Below are 12,489 nucleotides of genomic sequence, written 5' to 3'. Positions count from 1 at the left end.
AAAGAACAGTCACTTTGGACACCAATTACTGCTCCAGTCGATGGAAGGGGACTTTATTTGGTCCCAGGGTCACAGGCCAGTTTATTTGACCTTCTTCTTGGGGCGCAGGTTGTTGGTGTGGCCGCACTTCTTCTTGCGGCAGTTGACTGCACGAGGGTGCAGGCGTGCGTAGCACTTGCGGCAGATCATCTTGTCACAGTTGTACTTCTGGGCAAGCTGACGCAGGGACGGCTCGATGATGCCACCGCGCAGACGCAGCACCAGGTGCAAGGTGGACTCTATGGAAGAGGACAGAAGCTGAGTCTCGCCCAGGCAGCTCAGGTCAGGGTCACAGAACAGTGAGGGGCTGCCCACGGAGCCCACCCTCAGGAAGCTCCTCCGCGGGCAGACAGGCACTATGGTGCTGATGGAAAGCATCTGAGAAGCACCAGGGAACTGTAGAGGTCACGAGCAAGCAGCAGTCCAGTGGAGGCCAGCCCCACAGACAGCACAGCAGGCACCCCACGGCCCAGTGCTCCACACGGAGGCTCACGCACACACCTCTAACCTGAGGCACACAGGTCAGTGCTAGAGACGCACAGTGAGTGTGCTGGTGTGGTGGGTGACAGGGACACAGACACGGGAGTAAGAGCAGCATGGCTCCAATGGACTTGAGGATAACAAGAGCTACAAGGAGTTCCAGACAGCCTGGGCCCGAGCCCACACTGAGCCTCAGAGCAAACAACAACAACAAAACAGAAGTAAAGGTTTGGTGGATAGGGATACACAGGTCATGGTGAAGCCCACACAAGGCTAGAAAAGAATTGATTCTAAAAGCTGTTTTCTGCCCTTTGCTCACAACCATCCCAAATGCCCATAGTAAGTACATGAGGTTATGAGAACAACATGCCCGTGGTCTGAAGCCAGCACCTGCCTACAATTTCAGTCAAGCAACGCAGCAATTACCTTTCTGGATGTTGTAGTCGGACAGGGTGCGGCCATCCTCCAGCTGTTTGCCGGCGAATATCAGCCTCTGCTGGTCAGGTGGGATGCCTGTGCACGAGAGAAACCGGGCTGACCATAGCTCCTTCCTGCAGGAGCGTCGACAACCCCGCCCACTGAGACAACCAAGGTCCTTAGGCACTGCGGCCACCCCCAGGACGGAGCCCTGAACAGCACAGCCCACCTTCCTTGTCTTGGATCTTGGCCTTGACATTCTCGATGGTGTCACTGGGCTCGACCTCAAGAGTGATGGTCTTGCCCGTCAGGGTCTTCACGAAGATCTGCATGTTGGCGTCTGCTACGCAGCAGGAGACGCAGAAGTTACATGTTAAGAAGGCGGAGGACCATCGTCTTTTAGTAATCTTCTAAGATTGCCTATTTCTTAGCTACCTTTACTACCATTATCCTGCTGGGGACTGAAATTCGGCATTCCCACCCTAGCCAGCCACCACCACCTGCTGGGGTGGCGAGTCCCACCCAACAGCATGTCACCCTAGCAAGAGCATGTCCCCTGCCGCCACTGAGTGATCGAACAGCAAAGTCTTCCTCTCGGCAGGGCAAGCTAGACTACGATCTACTTCTCAAGTGCCGAAGTGAGAGCGGTGCACCGCGACGCACATTTTCGGCTTCTTTTAGGGCAGGTTTAACCTAGGCAAACTTCCCAGCCGTGGGTGGCCACGGCCCCCTAGCACAGGCTGGCCCTGAAACCCCTCTGCGGCCAACACTGGAACCGAGCACTCCATACATCCCAGGATCGGCCCAGAACTCGCTCAGTAGCCCAGGCCAGAGGTCCGGGTCTTCCCGCCCGCAGCCCCGGACCCGACTGCCGCGTGTGCGCCGCGCGCCCAGGTCCCGGCGGCCGAGTCCCTCCAAGCGTGCGCGACGCCGAGGCGGCGCCCGCGGACCCTACAGTCGCCTCGCCGGTCCCCCTCGCGTTCCCGCCCCGGCCCTGTCGCCGCCAGCCCGTCGGCGACGCAGCCGCTACCAACCCGCTCGGCCGCCTCGTTGAAGAGAAAGAGGACAGCGGAACCGGAAACCCCCTAGTTTCCTCTCAGGGCGCCTGCGCACTGAGCACGCTGCGCGTGGACGTCACAATCCGCGTCGCACGTCGTCCGGCTCCGGGCTTCGCCAGGCGCCATGTTGGGTCCTGGCAAGAGAAGCCAGACTGTCTGGACCCGCTTCCGGGTGGAGCTCCGCCCGTAACACGTGAGTGGTAGCGGCTGTTGCGGAAGTTTCCTTCGCGGCGGACACAGGTTTTTGTTTACTTGATGTGTAGCTAGCGTTGTGCAGTCACCGCAACTGGACTGCGACGTGTACTGGGCTAGCCTATGCTACCTACCAGTCTGGCTCGGGTTCAGAGTAAGCTGCTCCAAAGCCAGTGAAGACTCAGCGAGTAAATGCACTTTACCATCATGGTGGAGGAAGAGAACCGACTCGAGTTGTTCGCCAACTTTAACCGGCGCGCACACGCAAAAGATCCAGTTGGGGGACAGAAGCCGCGGGTTCTGGGAGTTCAAGGCCAGTGTGGTCAGAGTGGACCAACCTAGTGAGCTCCTGTTTCAAAAAAACAATACACTCACCTGACGCTCAGGAGCTAATGTTCCTGTGAGCTTCGTCGCCTTGTCCGTAACTATGCCCCAGTGCTTTCAGGGCACCAGGCACAGAGCAGCTGTGGACGGAACTGATCAGGGTTTTCCTCCCTTCAGGTCGTCCCAGATTCTCCCCGGGGCCCTACCCATTCAATCCACACCTTTTTTTTTCTTTGTATTAGAAAACAAGCAGGGCGGCGGTGGCAGCGCACGCCTTTAATCCCAGCTCTTGGGAGGCAGGCAGATTTCTGAGTTCGAGGCTAGCCTGGTCTCACTCTGTAGACCAGGCTGGCCTTGAACTCAGAAATCTGCCTGCTTCTGCCTTCCAAGGACTGGGATTAAAGGCGTGTACCACCACACCCAGCTTTTTTGTTTGTTTTTGGGTTTTTTTGAGACAGGGTTTCTCTGTGTAGCCCTGGCTGTCCTGGAACTCACTCTGTAGACCAGGTTGGCCTCGAACTCAGAAATCTGCCTGCCTCGGCCTCCCAAGTGCTGGGATTAAAGGCATGAGCCACCACCGCCCGGGCGGAAAAATATTTTTTATGTGCATGAATGTGTTGGCTATTTATGTATGTGTACCATTACAATGGCTACTGCCATGCAGTCCAATAGAGGGCACCATTTGTCCTAGGACTGGAGTTACAACTGTAATCCTTCATGTGGGTGCTGCTGTTTCCTTTTTAATGCTTCCCTGCTACTGGGCCCTGGGACCCAGTGCTTGCCTGGCATGGCTCTGCAACCAGGCTATGTCCTGAGACACTATCTTTTAAGACTGCTTCAAGGCTAGAAAAATGGTTTAGTGGGTAAAGCTCCTGCTGTGCAAGCCTGAAGACCCAAGTTACCCAAGTTCAAAATCAGGATGCAAGTAAAAGCTGCATGGCGTGGTAGCTGGTGTCTGCGATTCTAGGATCCTAGCTTGTGTCTAGACAAAAGAAACCAGAAGCCCTAGGCCAGGGAGAGGCCTCAGCAGGAAACAGACTCTCAGAGAGGGCAGTGCAGGACAGCAGGCTTTGCTCTCTGACCCCACATGCACACCTCAGGACTCCCATGTGGCACCGCCCGGTCTTGGTAGTTCACAGGGTCTGGGGTTTGGCCAGTCTCCTCTAGCAGGGGCCCCTGGAGACATCCAGAACTTGCCTGTATTCTAGAGTGTGAGGCCCCAAAACAGAAGCAAGCCACTGCTGGTATAGTGTGCCCTTTTAACAACAGAGTCTTTATTGATAACTTCCCAACATCTGTAAACATCAGGTACAAAAATATTCCATTCAGCTGTTTTCTAAGGTGACTGGCCAGCTCCTGGAGACGCCTGTTGGACCTTTGAGAAACATAGCTCCCCACAGCCAAGGCTGCCTCTATCTTGAGCCTTCTAGTCCTCCAGAATTCAACACAACAGGAAAAAGAACCCCCAGAGGGCGGGGCGAGCAGAGCTGAGTCAGCAGCTGTCATGGCAGGAACCAGCTCAGCCCTCCTGTGCCCACCCAGGTGTGGGGGGCAACCTGGCTTTGGTTTCTGGGGATCTTAGAAGCACTGTTGAAAGCTGGCCCAGGCTGAGCTCCAAGTTACCTGTACTGAGCCCCGCGCCCAGCTGGGGCACACGAGCTGGCATGGGGAGGCCCCGCCATGGGGGACTGGCAGGGATTAGGGACCTTGCCTATGAAAGAGTGGAGCAGCACGGCTGACTGACCGGGGCCCGAGGAGGAGCACGGCCGCCTGAGCCTTCCCGGGCGGTGGCGGAGGCTATTCTTCACGGCTCTCTTCCTCCTCATCTGTCTGCCCATGGCCGTTGATGGCGGGAGAGCCAGGTCGCATGTGTGACAGGTCCTCAAAGCCAGGACTTAGGGATGGCGAGACAGTGTCAGGGCTGGTGTCACAGGAGCCTGTGCTCTGCTCCGAGGTGGCGATGGTTGTGGTGATACTGGGCGGGATAGGGTCTTCATCTTCATCCTCTAGGAATGAACCCTCTGGGATGTCTGGGGAAGGAACCGCCAAGTTGGTCAAGTGGCCTGTGCAGACTCCAGCCTTCCTATAAGAGTGGCCCCTAAAACTATCTCACCCTTGGGGCATGACCCAGCCCACTTTACAGAGGAGGAAACTGAGGCCTGGGCAGCTGGAAGGGACTCCTCACAGGTGTAGGGTGGGGTGAGCAGAGTGAACATGCCCGTGTCATCCGGTACAGCAGACAGGCAGGGGCAATCTGAGGCTAACTATGGCTGCACATGGGACCCTGCCCGGAAGTCTCAAAGGAAACAAAACCAACAAAAGCCACAGGTTGGCAGGTATGGGCAGAGGCCGGGTTTGGCTGGGTGTGTGACAGCCTAGTACTGGCATTCTAGGTGGAGGCAGAGGGATCAGGAGTTCAAGGTCATCTTTAGCTACAAAAGAATTTGAGAGCCTTAGGCAGGGTGACAGTCTGGTATGAGAACACTCACTAGTCATTCCTGAAACCAGCCTCCAGACAGACATTGCAGCCCTGCAGCGCCCCCTGCACAGCCACCACCCACCACCCTTGGGACCCTGGATAGGCAGCTGTCCAGGCCTACTGCAGATGGGGCACTTACGGCTGAAGGCCTCCGGGTGCTGCCGGGCCAGCTTGCCTTTCAGTGTCCTGTGGAGAAGGGACACAGGGATGAGTCACCAGCAGAGCTTCGCTGGGCTCAGGCCTGCCTGCCTGTGTCTCTGGCCTGCCTGCCTGTGTCTCGGGCCTGTCTGCCTGTGTCTCTGGCCTGTCTGCCTGTGTCTCTGGCCTGCCTGCCTGTGTCTCTGGCCTGTCTGCCTGTGTCTCTGGCCTGTCTGCCTGTGTCTCTGGCCTGTCTGCCTGTGTCTCTGGCCTGCCTGCCTGTGTCTCTGGCCTGTCTGCCTGTGTCTCTGGCCTGCCTGCCTGTGTCTCTGGCCTGTCTGCCTGTGTCTCTGGCCTGCCTGCCTGTGTCTCTGGCCTGTCTGCCTGTGTCTCTGGCCTGTCTGCCTGTGTCTCTGGCCTGTCTGCCTGTGTCTCAGGCCTCTTGCCTGTGTCTCCGGACTCCTGCCTGCCTGTGTCTCGCTCTCCTGGGCACTTGTCTCCTGCTGTCCCATGCCCACTGGTCCTCCTCACACTCGAGGCTTGGCCCCAGCAGCCTTTAGGTGACAGGAGGCCCAGGCTGCACCCTGAGCGGATGGCAGATATCTGTACTTGTTCCTCCTTTCCCAGCCCCCAGGCCATGTGGTCAGCGACACTGGGTCTTCTCAGTCCATGTCTGCCTTGGTTGTGCCTCCATGAACCAGGTCAGCAGGCCCCAGAGCCCAGGTGACAGGCACCACCTACACCCAGCTCTAACTGCTCTTCCAGAGGTCCTGAGTTCAATTCCCAGCAACCACACGGTGGCTCACAGCCGTCCATGAGGGGACCTGACGCCCTCTTCTCGCCTGCAGATGTGTATGCAGCAAAGCACTCATGCTTTGGGGTTTTGGTTTGTTTTGTTTTGTTTTTTTGTTTTTCCAGACAGGGTTTCTCTGTAGCCCTGGCTGTCCTGGAACTCACTCTGTAGACCTAGCTGGCCTCAGACTCAGAAATTCACGGCCTCTGCCTCCCAGAGTGGTGGGATTACAGGCGTGCGCCACCACTGCCTGGGGCTCTCAAATTCTTTTGCAGCTAAAGATGACCTTGAGCTCCTACCTAATCCCCAAGCCTGGTGCTCTGGGCTAAAGTGGGTGTTAGAGGGAGCTTAGGAGACGGTAGCAGAGCACCTCAGCACTAGAGAGGCACAGGCAGGAGGAGCTGAGGTTCAGGACAGCCACTAATCAAAAGACTGGAACAGACTGGTCTAGACCATGTCCAGACTTCTGAGGAGAGTTTCCTTTGTCCCTTTAGGTCCTCAGGCTGGAAGCTTGGGCTGAGGGAAAGGGCACATGCAATCGATTGATCGGTTAATTGATCGAGACCCCGTGGCCTTGGCTGTTATGGTTCTGGGCAGCTGGCTGCTGTGTCCACTGCAGTGATGGTGAGGCTGTGAAGTACACCCAAAGGAGCCTGCTGAGTGCCAAAGACATGGGTATCCTGGTCCAGGAGCCGGCACCACTGTGGGACCAAGAGTAAAGCTGCCTCTAGCTAGGAGGGACCGGGGCCTGGTGCTCTGCTGGCCAGCCTATCTGGCCAGCTATGTAGTACAGATACCAAATAAAAGGGACAGTCACAATGGGTTTTTAAATGCCCACGCCTTCAATCCCAGCACTCAGCAAGCAGAGGCAGATGGATCTCTGAGTTTGAGGCCAGCCTGGTCTACAGAGGGAGTCCCAGAACAGCAAAGGTTACACAGAGAAACCCTGCCTCAAAAAAAGGGTGTGAGGGGAATGGGGGGATTCACTACTTACAGATCACTTCCTCAGAGGTCATATTGCCTTGTAAAACAACCAGAATTCCCCAGGCTGGAGAAGGCAGAGGGCAGAGCCAGGGGAGAGAAGAGGAGGGGGCCTCCAAGGGGAGTGAGGAGACAGTAGTGCAAGGACTTAAGGGGAAAGGTGTGGCTTCAGAAGAGACTAAGGAGGCAGAGGCTAGCAAAGGTCCCTGGGGGGTCTAGGAGGTGACAGGCATAGCTTCAGAGTGGAGGTGCTGGACATCTAGAGTTGGTGACAGACAGAAAGGGCTAATAGGAACTCTGGGGTAGGGGCTACCTGATTCTTCGGAAAATGCTGTCCAGATCCCGTTTCATGTCCACCAAGGTGCGGGTGTGGTGCATGAAGCGCTCACTCATCTGCTGCAGCCGCACGCTGGACAGATTGTTGAAGTTCAGAAGCATCTCGTTGGTTTTCTCGAAGCGGTCCAGCCTAGGGGAGAAGACAAGGAGTCTGCATCAGGCCTAGGAGCCCCCTCAGCCCGAGCTAAGTCCTGACAGTCACAGCCTCTGCATTCAATTAGAGCCCAGGGCTGAAGAGTTCTGTCTTACTGTTCTAGTCACCCAGCTCCTACTCACGGTTGGAAGCCCTATTCAAAGGGACTCTGTTGCATCCTGCATCTGTCAGGGAGTTCTTTACTGTGCATTAGTTCTTCTGACAGGATGCTGCCTAGTCTGGGACTGACTCCATGTTGTAAGTGACCTTACACTGCCTCTAGAGAAGTCCTACAGTCACAGGCTTGTGCCACTACATCCAGCCACAAAGCTGACATTTTTATTTTATTAGCTGACCATTTAAAAAAAATATTTTTTGAGTCAGTATCTCACTCTGTAGCCTCGGCTGGCTGGGAGCTCAGGGATGAAGGAGCAGCAGGCATGCCGCCACGCCAGGCCGCCCGGACACAGGTTGCCTGGACGTAGGTTCTATTACGGGCTTGGCTTTTCTGCCTCTCTGCTGCATAGTGCCTGCGGAGGCCAGGAGGCATGGGTCCCCTCTAACATGAACCACAGTTGTGAGCTGCCTGTGGGTGCCGGGAGCCCCTGGCTCTCCTCAGGAGCTGCCAGGCTATTACTACTTTACATCTCTCCAGCTCACTTTATCTTCAAGGTTTAGATTTTAAATATTTCCTGAGGCCAATATTCTGAAGCACTGTGTGATGTGGGGAGGTGATAGAACATTGGTGTGCACAGAGAAGGGGGTCCTGGGAACCCAACCGCTCCCTCCATTTCTTTTCTTTCTTAAAAAAAGAAAACTCTTTTCTTTTTTGGCTTTTTCGAGACAGGGTTTCTCTGTGTAGCACTGGCTGTACTGGAACTTACTCTACCAGGCTGGAACTCAGCTGGCCCGCCTGCTTCTGCCTCCCAAGTGCTGGGATTAAAGGTGTGCGCCACCACCGCCCAGCAGCCTTTCTTCAGTTAGGTACCACCTCCTGCATTTTGTTACATCAATGGTAAGCTGATAGCCTTTCTCAGAATCACTCAGTCCTCAAGCTGACTGTTCCTTTACACTGTGTAAACTCCAAGTCAGTCTCAATGGCCAGGACGGTTCCCATTGGATTCTGTCACTGTCAGTCTGGGACTTTACATGACTATATCTGAACCTAACCTAAAGAGCCAGGAGAGAGTCCTGGTCATGGTGGAAAAACCTAAAAAACACAAAACAAAATCCCCAAACAGAAAATAACTAAGTAAACAATCCGAGGCAGAGAGCCCCAGGAGCCGCGGCATCTGGCTGCAGGCTGTGTCATACCCACGGAGCTGGGAGGCTGGCCACTCCAATGGGCTTGGGCGTGTGCGTGCTTGGCACACACTCATCACCAAGTCACCTTCCAAGGCCGAGCTAATCCGGGGTGAGCTGTCCCAGTGAGCGGCAGAGCCGCCTGAACAAGGCTCCCTGCACACCCAGACTGGGCCCCTCTGAGCACTCCTGTCCCTCCAGCCCTCCTGGCCCCGGCTTGGGGACAGAACCACTTGGCCCTGCCGTGCACAGCTCCAAGGGCCGATCCGGTGCCAAGGCTTCTTTTCTTTATTCTGTCACATCTCTGGGCTGGGTTTGGATCTTCCCACGCCTCCCATGCCTGCTCACATGTTCTTCTGGGCCAGGATTATGGCGTTGACGTCATCAGTGTTCACCATGCTGAGGAAGCGGCCACAGAAGACCCTTGAAGCTGAGTCTGGGCTGTCCATCTCTCTTTCCACTGCCTCCGATACCTGAAATGACAGAAACAGAATGTGAGGTCAGCACTAGATGTCAGCCGCCCATCATGGCCCCTACTACATCACCTCAGCAGGAAATGTGGGGTGTTTGGAAGCCTAACAGGAACACATCCCCAGAAAACATGAGCCTGGAGAGCCGAGCATGGTAGCACACTTGTTGATCCCTGCATTCGGAAACTGAGGCAGGAGGATGGAGATCGCAGCTACCCAGGGCTGAAGGGTGAGGTCTTCACTCCGCCACCCTCCACAGATCACACGGGGCCAAACCCTGAAATTCTCCACAGGCACAGCTGGGTGTGTCATGTCTCCTTTCACGGCCCACACTAGGCTCTGCAAGGTGGTCACTGCACCTGAACTTCAGGTCAGTGCTTTCTGAGGACAGCCCAGGTGCTATAGTGCTCACACGGCAGAGGACAGACTCCAGAGACTGCTTTTCCTGCTGGATACAGAGCCTAGGGTGTCAGACACCCTGGGCCAGCTAAGGTGGCCACAGACACCAAAGCGCAGTCCTCTCCTGTCCAGCAGGTGCTCTGTGGCATCTCTGCGGGTCCAGCGTCTCCCTATCCCTGCCCCCCTCACCATCACTGAGCCCAGCGCTGTGTATTGGGTCTAGAGACTGAGCCTGGGTCCCTAAACATGTTCTCAGCCGAGTTAATGCAGCAAGCGCACTTTCCCTTCAAGTCAGGGTCATGGGCTGGAGAGATGGCGTAAAGGTTAGAAGCACTCACTGCTCTTCCAGGGGTCCTGAGTTCAATTCCTAGCACCCCCATGCTGGCTCACAACCGTCTGCAGTGGGATCTGATGCCATCTGCTGGTGTGTCTGAAGACAGCAACAGTGTACTTATATACATAAAATAAATCTTAAAAAAAAAAAAAATGACAGGGTAGCAGCACGTAGCCCAGGCAGGTGGAACGCTTCTCTATGTAGCCCACAGTGGTCCCAGCTTACAGTACAGCTGAGGACAGCCTTGTCTTCCTGATCCTCCTGCCTCACCTCCTGAGGCTGGCACCTGGCTTTTATACATACTTATGAGTGCATGTACGTACTGTGGTTGGTATGCATGTGGATATCAAAGGGCAATTTTGGAAGTTGGTTCTGTTTCCACCATGTTGGTATCCCAGGACAGCTAGGGCCACACAAAGAAACCCTATCTCAGAATGAAACAAAACAAAACAAAATACCCAAAAAATAAAACTACACATATTTAATTTTTTGAGACAAGATCTAACTCTGTAGCCCTGGATGGCCTAGAACTTGTTATGTAGACCAGGCTGGCCCATCTCTTGTCAAATTGCTGTGGCTGGAACACAGGGCCTCACACAAGTTCCACACAAGCGGGCCTGTGGCCTTACTCAGCCCTGCTTCTGATTGTCATAAGAATGGAGTTAATATAGATTTTGTCTCTGGGAATCACCTCATTTGCATTTCTTTCCTCCAAAGCCCCAAAGAATCTGTGGCCTAATCTGTCTAGTGTAATATAGCCTTGCATCTTCTAGAAACTCCACTCAGGAAACAGAGGCAGATCTCTGTGAGTTTGAGACCAGAGTGAGTTCCAGGGCAGCCAGGGCTACACAGAGAAACCCTGTCTCAAAAGGCTGGAGAGATGGCTTAGAAGTTAAGAGCGCTGGCTGTTCTTCCAGAGGTCCAGAGTTCAATTCCCAGCAACCACTAACAACCATGTGTGATGCTCTCTTCTGGTGTGTCTGAAGAGAGCAATAGTGTACTCATGTACATAAGTAAATATTTAAAATAAAATAAAGGACTAAACATCTAAACTATAAGCAACCCAATTAAATGCTTTCTTTAATAAACAAAACAACAACAACAAAACCCCAAACCCCAAACCAAAACAAAGATGAAAGAAAGGAAGCAAAGAATGGATGGATGACTAGTGCCTAAAAGATGTTTGCTGTTTAAACTGAGGACTCCACACCTGGCAGAAAAACCCTGCAAGCTGTCCCCTGAACAAGGTACATGCCCCCATATCCCAAAATAGACTGTAAACTGTCTTAAGAAAGAAGAAAAACAACTTGTGGTTAACGGGCATAGTCAACAACTAGGTTAACAGCTAGCATCTCTCATGGAGAATTTTAATTCCAGAGATTTTGTTCTAGATCAGGTATCAATCAGTTCTGGTCGTGGGCTGAAGCCCTGGGTCCCTTAGGACTTCAGGTCACTTTGGGTACATACTGGATCTAGGCCACCCTACGATGCATGAAACCCTATTTTAAAACAGAAGAAGCCTGCTGAGACAGCTCTTGTTTGCCATCGTGGCACTCAGGTGACTAAAAGACTGTCATTAAATTTAATTTGGGTTACACAGTGAGTGCAAGACAAGACTGAGACACGTAATACTGTCCCTAAATTAATAAATATGAGTCGGGTGTAGTGCTAACGAAGACAGGAAGGGAAATCGGAAGTTCCTGGTCATCTTTTACTTCGTGAGGTACGGACTAGCCTGGGACAAATGAGACCCTGACCCAAAACAAGATTCAACACACGCCAGGTGGGGTAACTCACGCTTGTCATCCCAGTACTTGAGAGGCTGAGGAAGGTGCATTTCAAGGAGATGGTCTCAAAATTGTAATGAATTTCTCCTTGTACTTGGGTGGCTGAGGCAGGAGGATAACAGGAATTGGAGGCTAATTTGAGCTATCATCTGAAAAAACCCTAACTCTCCCCAAGAATGCCAGGCAGGCTGGAATGGCTCTGCGCCTCAAGGTCACAAGTAGGAGCACAAGGAGTCGTCCCGCCCGAGTGCTCTAAGGACTTCAACTCTGAGGCCAAACTCAGAGTTTCCCTCAGAAGAGGGAAACAACAACAACAACAAAGAGAACCAAACCGGATAAGGCGTGGCTCAAACAAACACGGAGTCCCCGCCCCTTGGAGCAGGGAAACTGAGGCATACGCGCACTCCCAGCCGCTCAGGGATCCTGGTTGCGGACGATCACACAACTAGGGTTCCCATCTAGATTGGCCCACGCTGTCGCTGCGAATCCGGGAAGACCGAGGCTGTGTCCTCCCAGAGCTAGGGTGGGTCCTCCCTCCCCGCCGCTGCCTCCTGGAGCCCTGCGGTCCCGCCCAGCCCCGGCCCCGGTGTCTCAGGTCTCGGCACCTGCACATCTGGCGGCCTAGCTCGCGCTTCCGGGAGGGCGCCCGCGCGATACGTCATCACAAAGCGTCCACGAGCGCCTTCTGTCGGGGCGCCTAGGAGCCTGCGCGTACTCGCAGCTAGAAGGAGGTAGGTCCGGGATGTAGAAGACTTAGTAAGAACGTCAAACGAGGAGCGAGCGCAGGACAACATACGCGCATGCGCTGTGCCCAAACGTGGCTTAAG

At 54.3% G+C, this 12,489-nt stretch overlaps 3 protein-coding genes across 9 annotated transcripts in view; 1 reads left to right on the top strand and 2 right to left on the bottom strand.

Moving 5' to 3' along the window:
• Positions 1 to 25: 25 nt before the first annotated feature.
• On the bottom strand, positions 26 to 2,055 carry Uba52 (ubiquitin A-52 residue ribosomal protein fusion product 1). Of its 2 annotated transcripts, none has more exons than XM_052162311.1 (4): positions 1,971 to 2,055; positions 1,166 to 1,279; positions 946 to 1,032; positions 26 to 278 (listed from the first exon to the last, which is right to left on the bottom strand). In XM_052162311.1, exons 2-4 carry the CDS (start codon positions 1,266 to 1,268, stop codon positions 82 to 84), a joined length of 387 nt encoding a protein of 128 aa, XP_052018271.1. In that variant the 5' UTR covers positions 1,269 to 1,279; positions 1,971 to 2,055; the 3' UTR covers positions 26 to 81. The 2 variants fall into 2 exon arrangements, with proteins under 2 accessions (XP_052018271.1, XP_052018272.1); XM_052162312.1 differs by having other exon boundaries at positions 1,166 to 1,276; positions 1,971 to 2,036.
• A 1,702-nt stretch (positions 2,056 to 3,757) lies between these two features.
• The window catches only part of Kxd1 (KxDL motif containing 1), a 12,114-nt gene continuing 3,382 nt past the window's right edge, over positions 3,758 to 12,489 (bottom strand). The window contains exons 1-7 of one of the 6 annotated variants that reach the window (XM_052161920.1): positions 12,268 to 12,285; positions 11,673 to 11,764; positions 10,199 to 10,278; positions 9,021 to 9,145; positions 7,215 to 7,367; positions 5,129 to 5,175; positions 3,758 to 4,540 (exon numbers count right to left, since the gene is read on the bottom strand). In XM_052161920.1, coding sequence (XP_052017880.1) covers positions 4,308 to 4,540; positions 5,129 to 5,175; positions 7,215 to 7,367; positions 9,021 to 9,145; positions 10,199 to 10,278; positions 11,673 to 11,712 — 678 coding nt within the window. In that variant the 5' untranslated portion in view covers positions 11,713 to 11,764; positions 12,268 to 12,285 and the 3' untranslated portion in view covers positions 3,758 to 4,307. Of the gene's footprint in view, positions 4,541 to 5,128; positions 5,176 to 7,214; positions 7,368 to 9,020; positions 9,146 to 9,879; positions 9,972 to 10,198; positions 10,279 to 11,672; positions 12,049 to 12,267; positions 12,383 to 12,489 lie in introns of those variants that run through there. The other 5 variants (XM_052161926.1, XM_052161923.1, XM_052161925.1 and 2 more) reach the window with 5 other exon arrangements.
• Fkbp8 (FKBP prolyl isomerase 8) overlaps positions 12,371 to 12,489 on the top strand; it is a 10,319-nt gene continuing 10,200 nt past the window's right edge. Inside the window, exon 1 of the mRNA XM_052161918.1 lies at positions 12,371 to 12,393. The gene's annotated coding sequence lies outside the window, so the exon portion shown is untranslated. The remainder of the gene's footprint in view (positions 12,394 to 12,489) is intronic.

Source organism: Apodemus sylvaticus, chromosome 18 (genome assembly GCF_947179515.1).
Source record: "Apodemus sylvaticus chromosome 18, mApoSyl1.1, whole genome shotgun sequence".
Taxonomy (NCBI): Eukaryota; Metazoa; Chordata; class Mammalia; order Rodentia; family Muridae; genus Apodemus; species Apodemus sylvaticus.
This window is presented reverse-complemented; position numbering and strand designations above follow the sequence as displayed.

Excerpts from the sequence above, each read along its gene's own strand:
- Uba52 (XM_052162311.1), bottom strand. The coding sequence starts at position 1,268 with ATGCAGATCTTCGTGAAGACCCTGACGGGCAAGACCATCACTCTTGAG. Across the intron at positions 1,033-1,165 it reads CAAGATCCAAGACAAGGAAG|GCATCCCACCTGACCAGCAG; the intron begins GTGGGCTGTGCT and ends TCTCGTGCACAG. Across the intron at positions 279-945 it reads CGACTACAACATCCAGAAAG|AGTCCACCTTGCACCTGGTG; the intron begins GTAATTGCTGCG and ends CCTCTTCCATAG.